The sequence below is a fragment of the Terrapene carolina genome, unplaced genomic scaffold (genome assembly GCF_002925995.2).
Source record: "Terrapene carolina triunguis isolate 2854851 unplaced genomic scaffold, T_m_triunguis-2.0 Scaffold310, whole genome shotgun sequence".
Taxonomy (NCBI): domain Eukaryota; kingdom Metazoa; phylum Chordata; order Testudines; family Emydidae; genus Terrapene; species Terrapene triunguis.
This window is the reverse complement of record NW_020664661.1, coordinates 4,702,849-4,714,817: the sequence shown is the minus strand read 5'-3', so window position 1 is coordinate 4,714,817 and position 11,969 is coordinate 4,702,849. Positions and strand designations below refer to the sequence as shown.

General features: G+C 47.8%; 1 protein-coding gene across 1 annotated transcript in view; it reads left to right on the top strand.

Moving 5' to 3' along the window:
• The window catches only part of GBF1 (golgi brefeldin A resistant guanine nucleotide exchange factor 1), a 191,172-nt gene that overhangs the window by 165,262 nt on the left and 13,941 nt on the right, over nucleotides 1–11,969 (top strand). Inside the window, exons 20-29 of the mRNA XM_029912871.1 lie at nucleotides 162–287; nucleotides 1,028–1,110; nucleotides 2,074–2,310; nucleotides 3,162–3,255; nucleotides 7,603–7,779; nucleotides 8,728–8,792; nucleotides 8,894–9,017; nucleotides 9,661–9,732; nucleotides 10,291–10,385; nucleotides 11,093–11,246. Coding sequence (XP_029768731.1) covers nucleotides 162–287; nucleotides 1,028–1,110; nucleotides 2,074–2,310; nucleotides 3,162–3,255; nucleotides 7,603–7,779; nucleotides 8,728–8,792; nucleotides 8,894–9,017; nucleotides 9,661–9,732; nucleotides 10,291–10,385; nucleotides 11,093–11,246 — 1,227 coding nt within the window. The remainder of the gene's footprint in view (nucleotides 1–161; nucleotides 288–1,027; nucleotides 1,111–2,073; nucleotides 2,311–3,161; nucleotides 3,256–7,602; nucleotides 7,780–8,727; nucleotides 8,793–8,893; nucleotides 9,018–9,660; nucleotides 9,733–10,290; nucleotides 10,386–11,092; nucleotides 11,247–11,969) is intronic.

Sequence of the window (11,969 nt, the reverse complement as noted above, 5' to 3'; positions counted from 1 at the left end):
TGACTTCTTCCGGGGCGTTGTCCAGAAGCTGGGAGTAGAGTTCTGATTTTTCAGCCAGTCCATTTGTTGGATTCTGTTGTGCTGGCAGGAAAATGGAGATCTCAGGTCATGTGTGCATCTTTCGCCCATGGATCTGACTTGTGGCTGTATTTGCCTTTCAGAAATCAAATGGCTCTCCATTTGCTAATAGTGACGCCTGCTTTGCCCTGGCCTACGCAGTTATTATGCTGAACACTGACCAGCATAACCATAATGTCCGCAAGCAGAATGTTCCAATGACCCTAGAGGTGAGAGCAGATTCCCTGCATGTGACTGTTATGATGCCTCTTACTTCTCTTCATTTTCATAGCACTGTGTTCTGTTTTCACCTTTCTGGCTTTCTTTCTTTTGCTGTTTCTCCCATCTTCTGTTTTGTCTGGCCCACTCATCACTCTTCAATGTACTGTAAATAACAGTAGAGTTGGGGTTAAGTACAAGAGTGACGCAGTCTGAAGAAATGAAAGCTAAGCAGTAACATGCAGGGAAGGTTTGAATTGTTTTTACTCTGTAAACACAGTTTTGTGACCTGCTGTATCATAAGACCTAGTAAGAGTGAAAAGAAGCAATAGAAAAAAGAGTAGTCGATTAGAGAAGTGATGCTAAGTGAATAAGCAACTGGGGAAGTGCAGAGTGCTCAAAGTAATGGCACAGTGTTCTTCCAGAGGTGGTGTATTTGTCATCCCGATGCACAGTTGAAGCTAATCACATGTAACATTAGTGGACCATCCCCATGTAATGTTGCCTGTCAGCAGCTGGGATGGAGGCTACTGAAACCTCCCATGCCACTAAAAGGATTATTCAATACTCCCTGAATTATAGTGTAATGGTCAGTGTTTCTTGAGTCCCAAAAAAGGCAAGCAGACAAGTAATCAGACCCATGGAGTCTGCAAGCTGCATATGGGCCTCTGAGTTGCTGAGTGCCACTTAAGTTAGCGTTTTTGAAATATTCTTAAGAGAATCATCTTGGTGCTAACTGTAATGTTCCCAGGAATTCCGGAAGAACTTGAAGGGGGTGAATGGAGGCAAAGACTTTGAACAGGACATACTGGAGGACATGTACCATGCCATCAAGTAAGTATTCAGCCCTCTATCGCATTTCCATGTACTCACCGAGCATAGCGGCTCTGTTCTGGTCTGTAAGACCTCTGGAGCACAATTAGTGAACTCTGCTGATCATGTGCCAGTCTGCCTTGGACCATCTTCATCTCAATCTGGGGCTGTGGTAATAGGCTCGTCACAGTTATTGAATTGGATTTATATAGTTGGATCCCTGCCATGGTATTTTAATCCGCAAGGCTTAAGATAAAGGTTTTTTTTAAAAAGAACATGGCTTCTATCAACATGTGAAGGAATGGCAGGGTGAGAGCGGCACATGTGAAATACTGTAGCTAAGAAACCACTCCTCTGGGTCAGGCTTCCAACTGTATTAGAACTTGTTGTGCCAGATGCAGTGTCCCTCTCTGATGCTGCACTGGTGCCCTGAGATGGTGTGGCCAGGTCTTGGTCTTGTATATTTTGCTTTTGCATTTGTCCCTTTCTATCTCATGAAACTGTCTGCTCCTGGTCTCTGCTCCCCATCCCTGGGGCTCCTGGCACGCAGACCACTGCTTGGGGGAATTCCTGACTGCTGTGGTCCTTTCGTGCGCAGAGTTGGCTGTGGGTGAGGAGGCTTTAATAACAGCTCAGAAATTATCCTATTCGGTAAATCCAGGCCCAGCCACTTCGAAGCTAAGGGGATTACAGCTTTGAGGAGGCAGGATGTGACTCTGACTCTCAGCTGGTTTCAATCCGTGATTGCGTGCAACAACTGGGTCTGGAAGTGAGGCAGACTTCTTAGTCTGGGGCTCCCTTTCAAGTCTCCTCCAGAAGGAGGGTCATGCAGCCACCTGTGCTAAGTACCTAGAAGTTCCTCAAGAGGCATCTCCAGATTTCAACAAATAAGTTGTAGTTTTGATCAATGTCTATTGCTTGCTGGGGTAATGTTAGATTTTTTCATTCTGAGTCAAACCTAACCTTTCCTTCCATCCCTGTTAGAAATGACGAAATAGTGATGCCAGAAGAGCAGACGGGCCTGGTGAAGGAAAACTACATATGGAATGTACTGCTGCATCGTGGTGCCACTGATGAAGGCATCTTCCTGCACGTGCCTCCTGGAAGCTACGATCATGATCTCTTCACCATGACTTGGGGCCCCACCATTGCAGCCCTATCCTACGTTTTTGACAAGAGCTTAGATGAAACAATCATCCAGAAGGCTATCTCTGGCTTCAGGTAGCCCTACTCTTCCTCCGCAGAGATCTAGTAGGCTTCCAGTCTGTGGATGTAAATCATCCCCATTTTGGGCAGTGTCTCCTGTCTGCCAGCTGGAGGGTGCATAGAGAAGATCAGCTGTTGTCTTTCCCTAGCAACATAGAAGCTTTTGCTCCCAGCCTGCAGCCCCACAGTACTGGCTAGTGCTCTTCCCTGGGCTAGTGTGGATTCAATCCTTAAAGGCTTTTGATTGGTACCACTCAATCTTTGTCTGGTCTACATTGTTGTAATAAATTATTTAAAGTGATTGAGCACCATTTAAACTTAGTTGTGGCCAGGGTAGGTCCTAGCATGTTTTTTGGCCAACCTAGTTCTCAAAACTCCATGGTCTGGCAAAAATCCCTCCCTAGACAGAGCAGTCTGTACTGGGGGGTCTTTGGTCACAGCTGAGTTCAAATTAGGTGTAAGCACATTTTAAAAGCTCAATTATTACACCATTGTAGCCGGGGCCTTTTTGAACTTTGAATCTCAACACCATGAACAAATTCACCACCTGTACTTTTACGTTAAGGATTGAACTGGGGACCTTGGTCCTGTCTGCCTGGGTCTCTGAGGCTGCAGTTTGTTTTCTGTACCTAGCACAAGGAAATATCAGGGTTTCAGGATCTCTGTGCACCTGCCAGTAGTTTGTGCTGGAGGGTGGCAGCACAGAACAGAGGTGGGTTGCTAACGTTGGCATGCATTGTGAAGTGGTGTTGCGAGATGCAGGGGAATGGTCCTGCATTGTCAGTGGAGAGGGAACCTGACCTGGGGTTATAGACTGGGAACGTCCTGTGCTGTCCTGGTTACATTGCTTGTGGTTTGTCTTTCAGGAAATGTGCAATGATTTCTGCACACTATGGCCTGAGTGATGTGTTTGACAATCTCATAATTTCTCTCTGCAAGTTTACTGCCCTCAGCAGCGAGGTGAGTTTGTGGGGTGGGGTCTGGAAGCAAATACTTGTCATATATTATCTTCTGTCTCAAAGTCTCTGCTCTGGAGAGGTTAACTTTTACAAGTGATGACACCCCCTGTAGATATGTCTGTCCTGTTCTTCAGCCCCAGTGCAGGGATTTCTGGAGTGAACTCTTCAATGCAAGTGAATGGAGAAATGTGATTTGTCGGTAATAAAGTAGGGTTTCCACATAGCAGCATATCCTAATATCCACGCTGTTTCTTTCTAGGTGTTGCTTATGTGGCATTTTCAGCAGCAGCTTTGTCAGGGATGGGAAGGGATCACCTGTGGCAGTCCCTGTCCCTCTTACTTAGACTCAATAAACTTCTGTCCATCTTGCTGTGACCAAGGCCATGACCTTACACATCCCAAACCAGAGCAGACATTGCAACTGTTCATCCTGTAATTTAACTTTTGAGTGTAATTTGGTGCTGAGAATGGCCATTTTCTGACCTAAATGTTTTTAAACATGCCGTAGTTCAGTTGCTTAAGTGTAAAGTGCTGTGGCAGGGGCTCTGCATTTACCCAGTTTTAGGGGATTAGTAAAATAAATGCTCTGAATTCTGACCCTTGATATACAGAATCTGATGAGAAGATCAGGTGAGTCAGCCCAACCCAAGTGCTAAAGCCAGTGAATCTGAGGTGTTCTCTGAAGATAGTCACATTCAGGGCTTGGTGCCCTATATACATTTTTGGCTGAAGTTTCCTCTGCTTGCCCAGGTTAGTAAGTCTTGGCCCAAGTTTTCCAAGGTATCCTGTATTTGGTAGATAGTGGTGGACCATGCAGTATGTTAAGCAGAATCAGGAAGCAGCATGCTACTTTGATGCCAGGATCAAAGATGCTGAAGAAAGATTCATGAACATACAAGTTGAACGCATTGAGAAGAACACTGTGTGCACAGATAAAAAAAACACAGGATCATTTAAGATATCAGGCACTGGTACAGGGAAGTAAAGAGATTAAGACAAGTGATCTCTGAAATCTTGTTGGGTGAGAGCAGGATGATGATCCTGGGAATGAATCCAGTGAAGAGGATTTTGGATTGTTGGTGATCCTCTTCTAGAGAAAAGGAACTGTTTGGACTGGATGCTTTACACTTAAGCAACTAAAACAAACCTCTGTGACTGAAGACTAGTCAGGTGGCTTGAATCACAGAAGTTTCTACTCAGTGTAGACATTCCCAGCATACCACTGGCAGCAGCATGTAGGGTATGTGTGGCTACACGTCACAGTGAAAAGCATGCTGCATCCACACTGCAGCATGTATCTACATGCATCAGTGAAGGGCTCTGGCAGGGTGGAACTGTGGCAGTGAAAGGCTCCAGCAGCGGAGAGTTGCCGGAGACTTTGCCTCTGTCTTCCCTCTGCCAGAGCCTTTCCTCTCTGCTGGAGTCTTTCCCTGAGGTGGAGAAAAGCTCAGGCAGCAGGAAGACAGCGGGACACTACACTGCTAAAAATAGCAGTGTAGACAGACAAGGCATTGCTTGGGTTTGTAGAGAGCCATGCGAGGTACATATCATAAGGTTCTGGTGTGTCTATACTCGCCTAAGCAGAGTCTCACCATCTGCATTGGTATTTATACCTGTGCTAGAGTGGTGTATATACTCCACCTTTCTGTAAAGCATGTGCAGTGTAGACATATTATTAGGAAATAATAGAGCAGGAATTTGAAGAAGTTCCTAGAGTACACGTACGTACACACACTCACTCTCTCTCTCGGCTGACGTTACAGAAACGTGGTGGGATAAATGAGTCTGGGTTGCTGGAGGATTTTCTTTTTTTTTCAAGAAACAAAGGGAAGGAGAAGAAGGGTGCAAGCGTTGCGTTGTGTGTTTGGGGGCACTTGCATTGTGGCAATGGCAACAATGAAACCCTACCAGTTTGGTTATAAAGAGAGGCAGGTAAAATCAGATTGGTGGATGTTCTAGATTCCATCCTCTTCTACAGATCAGGACCATAAAGATGAAACACTTGATAGTCCTGATCTGGAGTGCTTGGAGAGTGCCAGTAGATAATGCAAGCAGGAGAGTGTATGCCATCAAAAAACTGTTGAATTATGTAAATCTGCTGATCCCAACCTTTTAGAGCATTGTACCAAACTACTAGACTAAGCCCTGCAAGACTCCAACAATTGCTTGCTGCATCCCATTCAATTGTGAGACTGGAATTTGGCGCACTGCAGCCCGAGTTCTGTTGCAGTTTAGCAAGTGCATCTTTTGGTGGGAGATGTAAAATCAAGGACTTCTAGTCCTGAAAAATGCCACTGGCTCTTCCACAAGAAATAGGATCTTATCCTTAGCTGTATTCCAATTGTACCAATTACATTCTGCAGCCCTAAATTTCCATACAGCCTGGGGACCACAGATATTTGAGAGGTAATATAATGGAGTGGAAGGCAGTGTTTCAAGGGGTTGAGAAGATGACTAAGAGCAACAGTGAAAAAGTAAGGAGAGACCATTTTAGTTTAGGTGAGCTGTTAGCTGCTTCCCTAGGCAAACATTTTAGTGATCAGGTATCTTTTCTGAGGTACTGCAATTGCAAGATGTCGCCATATTGGCGATCAGCTGTGAGAGAAGAGATGGAAGAGGTCTCTGCAAGGAATCAACTGGTTGTAAGCAAGATCACCTTGCTCTCCAGTGGATTCAGTAGTGTCATTCTTTTTGCCTTTCTCTGCAGTTAGACACTCACCTACTGGGTGTTCTGGAGTTGCTGTCTGTTGGGATGAGTTGGATGTGGCTGGTCAGTGCACAGAGGAAGCCAAGGGATATCAAATTTCATATTTTGATGTGAGAGCTCACTGATGTTTGTTCCTGTGGTTCTGTCGTAATAACATGGGGGCTGGCACTGGAAATGGAACAAAGGCAGCTGAAACTTTCCTGCCAAGCTTGCCGCATAGAGCCCACTCCTGCATTACAGCTCTTGTCACTAGCACTGACAGCAGTCTCTGCCAAAGCAAGTAGTTTGCAGTTGGACCTCTGTCAGGAGCAATGGAATAACGGGATGGGACACATGTTTTCTGGGCTTCAAGTATGAGATCTGAAGAGCCACACTTCTGACTGGTCCAATCTTTCTCACCCCTTTTCAATTATCCTTGGGGGTAGAACAGAGTTATTGGCTTTTCTGTTCCTTACTTACACAGACTATTTCTTGGCATAGTGTTCCTCCTCTTGAGAGGTTGGTGGGCTCCTCAAAAACATTGGACATATTAGTTCTGATCCTTATTCACATGGTTGCTATATTGTTTTACTGAGCGACTCAGTTTTGCAGCATGTGATCAGTTTGATGGAATGGCATAACACACTGTGTTGGTAAGCTGTGGGTCAGTTGGACAGGTTGCCTTTATGAAAGGACTGTGATCTAGTAATTAGCACAGGAGACTGCAGATCAGGACTCATGGTTCTGTTCCCAGCCCTGCCATTGACTGGGTGGGAATAGCTGTGCCCTTAAGCAAGTCACTTATATACTCATGTTACTTAGGGTTTGTCTAGACTTAAAATGCTGCAGCAGTGCCTCTGTAGAGCATCAGTGCAGATACTACCTATGCTGCCGGGAAAGGTTCTCCCATCAGCATAGGTACTCGACCTCCCCGAGAAGTGGTAGCTGGGTCTACAGGAGAATTCTCCCACCGACCTAGTGCTGTCTACACTGTGGGTTAGATTGGTTTAACTGTCATTCAGGGAGGTGGATTTTTCACTCCCCTAATGATGTAATTATACCAACCTAATTTCCTGATGTAGACCAGGGCGGCAAGGGAAACTGAGGTACAGAGAAGTTAATTCCTGCCTCTCAGGGGAGTTGTGATGAATGAAGTATTAGTAAAGAGCTTTGTGATCCTGGAATGAATTACTGTAGTGCAAAGTCTTAAGTCTGGTCTGCCCTAGGAAATTAGGTTAGTATAACTTCGTTGCTCAGGGATGTGAAAAATCCACACACCTGAGCAACATAGTTAAACCAATCTAACCCCTGGTGTAGACAGCACTGTATGGGCAGGAGAATTCTCCCATTGACCTAGCTACCACCTCTCAGGTAGGTGGAATACCTGTGCCAACAGGAAAACATCTCCTGTCAGCATAGTAGTGTTGTCGCTGAAGTGCTACAAAGGTGCAATCTGTCTTCCCTTGGTGTTTCAGCAAGGGTCAGAGAAGCCAGCTGATCCCAGCCTTCCCCAAAATTGAGTGCTAGCTGTAGTTTACCCATAGCCTTTCTTAGAAATATCATCTGTCCCATAGCAGGGTCCGCAATGCACTCCATCCTGGGTTGTGTTGAAAGGGAAATGTGTCTTGCTGACAGACCACCACCCACTCTTCTCTCTTGCAGTCTATCGAGAATTTGCCCAGTGTTTTTGGAAGTAATCCCAAGGCCCACATCGCAGCAAAGACTGTGTTTCACTTGGCACATCGCCATGGCGACATTCTGCGGGAGGGCTGGAAAAACATCATGGAGGCCATGCTGCAGCTTTTCCGAGCAGAGCTGCTGCCCAAGGCCATGGTGGAGGTAATGACAGCCAGCTCCTGGCTAATTCAAGACAGGGCAAGTGAGGAGCCCAGCTTTGCAGAGTCGCAGTTCAAAGGGGAGGAGAGCCCGCTTGGAAAGGCATGGCTTTAGCAGTGCGTGTATAGAGCAAGACAGCCCTTGAAGGGCTTAGCACAGTAGTGACCTGTGGGCCCCTGCATCTCAGATTATTTGTTTTTTTAACTGAATTTGATGAATTCCAACTCTGACATCTGCTAAAATAAATGACAAGACATGTCTGTGTGGGGAAATACAATGGTGTGAGGACTGCAACAGTGCACTGTAGAAGGCCCAATTCTGTGGTACACCTCTACTCCGATATAACGCGGTCCTCAGGAGCCAAAAAATCTCACCGCCTTATAGGTGAGACCGCGTTATATCGGGTTCGGTCCATTCCTGCGTGCCGGACTGGACCGGCTTCCCCGGTGGTGATTTAAAGGGCCGCTGCGGGGCTCCCCGCAAATCACCTCCGGAGCTCTGGCAGCGGGGCTCGGGCAGGGATTTAAAGGGCCCGGGGCTCCCCGCAGCAGCTGGAGCCTCTGGCCCTTTAAATCACCACCCGAGCCCGGCTGCCGGAGCCCCGGTGATTTAAAAGGCCCGGGGCTCCACACGAATTCTGATATAACCGGTAAAGCAGCGGGGCTCGGGTGGCACTTTAAAGGGACCGGGGCTCCCCGCTGCTTTACCACGTTATATCCGAATTTGTGTTATATCGGGTCGCGTTCTATCGGGGTAGAGGTGTATTGCCTGTGGGGTTGCAGGTTTGGTTACAGTGTCTGTATGTGGGGGCCAGGGTGTTTGCTGTGTATAGATCAGATAGTGTAGACTTTCAGGGATGGGAAGGTAGAGTGGAAAATTGATTAGGGGATGTGAAGAAGACAGAGCTGAAAGAGGTGAACACTGGGACATGCACTCTGGTCTGACTTCCAGGTTGAAGACTTTGTGGATCCCAATGGCAAGATCTCTCTGCAGCGGGAAGAGACCCCATCTAACCGGTGAGTGGCACAGGGAGATGTGGCCCAGTGAGTCCCTCGTAGGTGCTAGGGAACATGCATGTTTTTTTCTTGTGTGGCTGATGTGTGTGTTCTGTTTGCAGCGGTGAATCCACAGTGCTGAGCTTTGTTAGCTGGCTCACCCTCAGCGGTACAGAACAATCTGGTATGAGGGGGCCATCTACAGAGAACCAGGAGGCAAAGCGAATGGCTCTGGAGTGCATCAAGGTAATGCACAGGACTGAAAATAATCTGGCACAGAGTGCAATGCATTGAGCGCAGTGTGTATGAGAGGACAGACCTTCACAGATAATGGGAAGTGGGGCTGTAACTCTAAGTACCCGCTTCCTGTGGAGGAGTGTTAACCATTTAGCTGGAGCCAGGATCCCAGAGGACTTGAAAACTTCAAGGACCTAAAGACCCTGAAGAATACCTACATATGCACAGCTGTAGGGAGCTGTAGTGTTCTCCGTACAGGTCTAACAACACTCGCCCATGGGGAGCCACGTTCCATAAGTCCATGAAAATGCAGGCGCTTCCCCATAGGAAGCTGAGATGTGCCCTCTAGTTTAGAGTCCCATAACTAAGCACAAGCTGATGAGAATAGATTTGTAACAAATACAGGTTTTCCTTGATGTGACAGTCAGAAGGTGACTTTTTCTCTCCCCTAAAATCTGCCCAGTGGAGGCCAGGTTCTTTAGGAGGAATGGCTTCTAGTGATGCGTATTGGTTGGACGGGGACTGAGTTACTAGAAATGGGCTTAAAGCTCCCTCTCCAATCTACTCTGTGTGTGCAGACCTGCATGAGCTGCGTTTCTTCAGGTTGTGTCTCTGCTCACAGCACTCTCCCTTTCCCTTCTCTTCTTTGCAGCAATGTGACCCCGAGAAGCTGATCACTGAAAGCAAGTTCCTCCAGCTGGAGTCCCTCCAGGAGCTCATGAAGGTGAGAGGCATCACAGGCAGGTTGTAGGTCTAGAGGATAGTGGTCAGGAGGGTACACTGTAATTACAGCCATGTAACATATACTGCGGTGGAATATTTCCCTGGCAGGTCCTTCTCCAGAAGACTTATCTAGGAGTACTTTAAGAACAGCACTCAGTTCAGCTTTTGGCTCAAGGTTTCTCATTGTCTCTGGGATGGGAAATTAGGTCCAGGGATTTCCTTAAGAGCAGAGCCAGGTGTTAATTTGTTGTATAGCTTCTTAAAGGATCACTGTGGGACTCAGCAGAGGCTTGAGAACTCGTGTAGCTGTGCCTAGGGGTCCTGGGGCCGTCCCTCTTGCCTTCCCTTGGCAAGCTGCATGCCTGAATACCTGGTAGTTGAACATTAGTTAGCGCATCAGAAAAAGAATCTGGCAGCTCTGCTCTCCCAAATGGCTGATCCAGTTGCAGAAGCTGCGAAGTGCTGTGTGAATGGGGGAATGCACAAGCTGGTCCCTCTGGGAGGGTTTCTACTGCATGCAGAGGTGATGATGGGTACTGATGATCTTTGGCTCTTTCAGGCTCTGATCTCCGTAACTCCTGATGAGGAGACATATGATGAGGAGGACGCTGCTTTCTGCTTGGAGATGCTGCTGAGGATTGTGCTGGAGAATAGGTGATTCTTTGAGCTGCATGCCAATGCCTTCATTCAAACACAGTCTCCAGAACTGCTCCAGCAGTGACTAGCTGATGTGTAGGTCCAGGGGCTCAGTTCCTTATGGGCTTGGTTTGCCAGCTGAAGCACAACTGCTGGGTTTAGTAGTTCCACCACAGTACCTGTAAACAAAGGAGCCATCCCCTGTGAAGCTCTGCTTACTACAGGGAGACCTAGAGGACATGGAGACTAAAATGGTATCTGCCCCAGCTAGGTATGCAGAGGTGGGGGAGACCTCACTCCTAGAGTAGAGGTGGGGGGATAGTGTAGCTGCAGTGCCAAGTCTTATGATCAAGAATTACCCTTCCCCCACATCGCCTTGATGGTGAGGTGGGTGGCCTGTTGCAAAGATCTCCTGCTAAATATGGGAGGGCTGGCTGGTGGGAGCCCCCATGCGTCTGGCACACCTGAGGCGGGGAAGGGGTTGCAAAATGAGCAAAGGGGCCAGGAGGTTCTAAGGAAGCTGAGTTTAGGGCGCCCTCCCTCACCTGGTTGCTTGTGAATAATGAAACAATGAGCTCCCATAGATCTGCTGTTGGTAACTCTCTGCTGGAGCATCCAATTGAAGCAGAGAGATACCAGGCCTGCGAGGTCTCTGAGAGCAGCCGCTCAGCCCTGCTGTTCATCTCCCTTCACCCTGCCCTTTCTCCTGTTGCTGTGTTGGCTAGGGACCGTGTGGGATGTGTCTGGCAGGCAGTGCGAGACCACCTCTATCACCTGTGCGTCCATGCTCTGGAGTTCTGCTTCCTAGTGGAAAGAGCGGTGGTAGGGCTGCTCAGGCTGGCCATTCGGCTCCTGCGCCGGGAGGAGATCAGTGCCCAGGTAAAGGGGTTGGTGGAGGTCGGTGCACTGGGTTTTGTGTCTGCACTCACCAGCCCGTGAGGAATCTGTCGCTGCTGTTAGTCATCCTAGCATGGCATCACTTGTGTGCTCTGAGTGCTGGCCTCTTCCCTGTATTTGTGGCAGCACCACTTCCCACCTGTTCACTTGTCTTGGGATTTGGTGCCCTGCTGCAGACTTCAAGGCACTTTGGGAGCTGTTTGAATTGCTAAGAAGGGGAGAGTTACAGCTAAAAGGCAAAAGCCATGGAGCCTGGTCTGATGGGTTCAGAGCAATGAAGATGACGGAGAAGAATTCCCCTACAAGGGCCCTTAGCAAGGGAAAGACCCATCCCCCAAAGGCATCTGAACATGCCCCTTGTCATGGAGAAGGAGGGTAGGTGGACCTGGTCTGGGAGAGGGGAATCTCACAGCCAAAGGGACAACGTCCGCTTAAAGCCTAGTCAGTTAAAAGTAGTGTCAGGTCTTGACAGATTCACACCCTGTGAGGCACCTGCATCTGAGAGCACTTCAGAGTCCAATTGACAAGTGAACAGACTGAACTGCAGACTGATGGTTTTCTCCACCCTTTCAGTCCTAGGGGTTAAAGGTGTTGTGTGGAACAGTGGTGACTAAAATGCTTTCACCCAAGTTTGTGTGTTAACCATATGTGCCTAAAGGGACACCCTTACAATCCCTGGCTTGTAGCCTCTCTGTACTAACACAC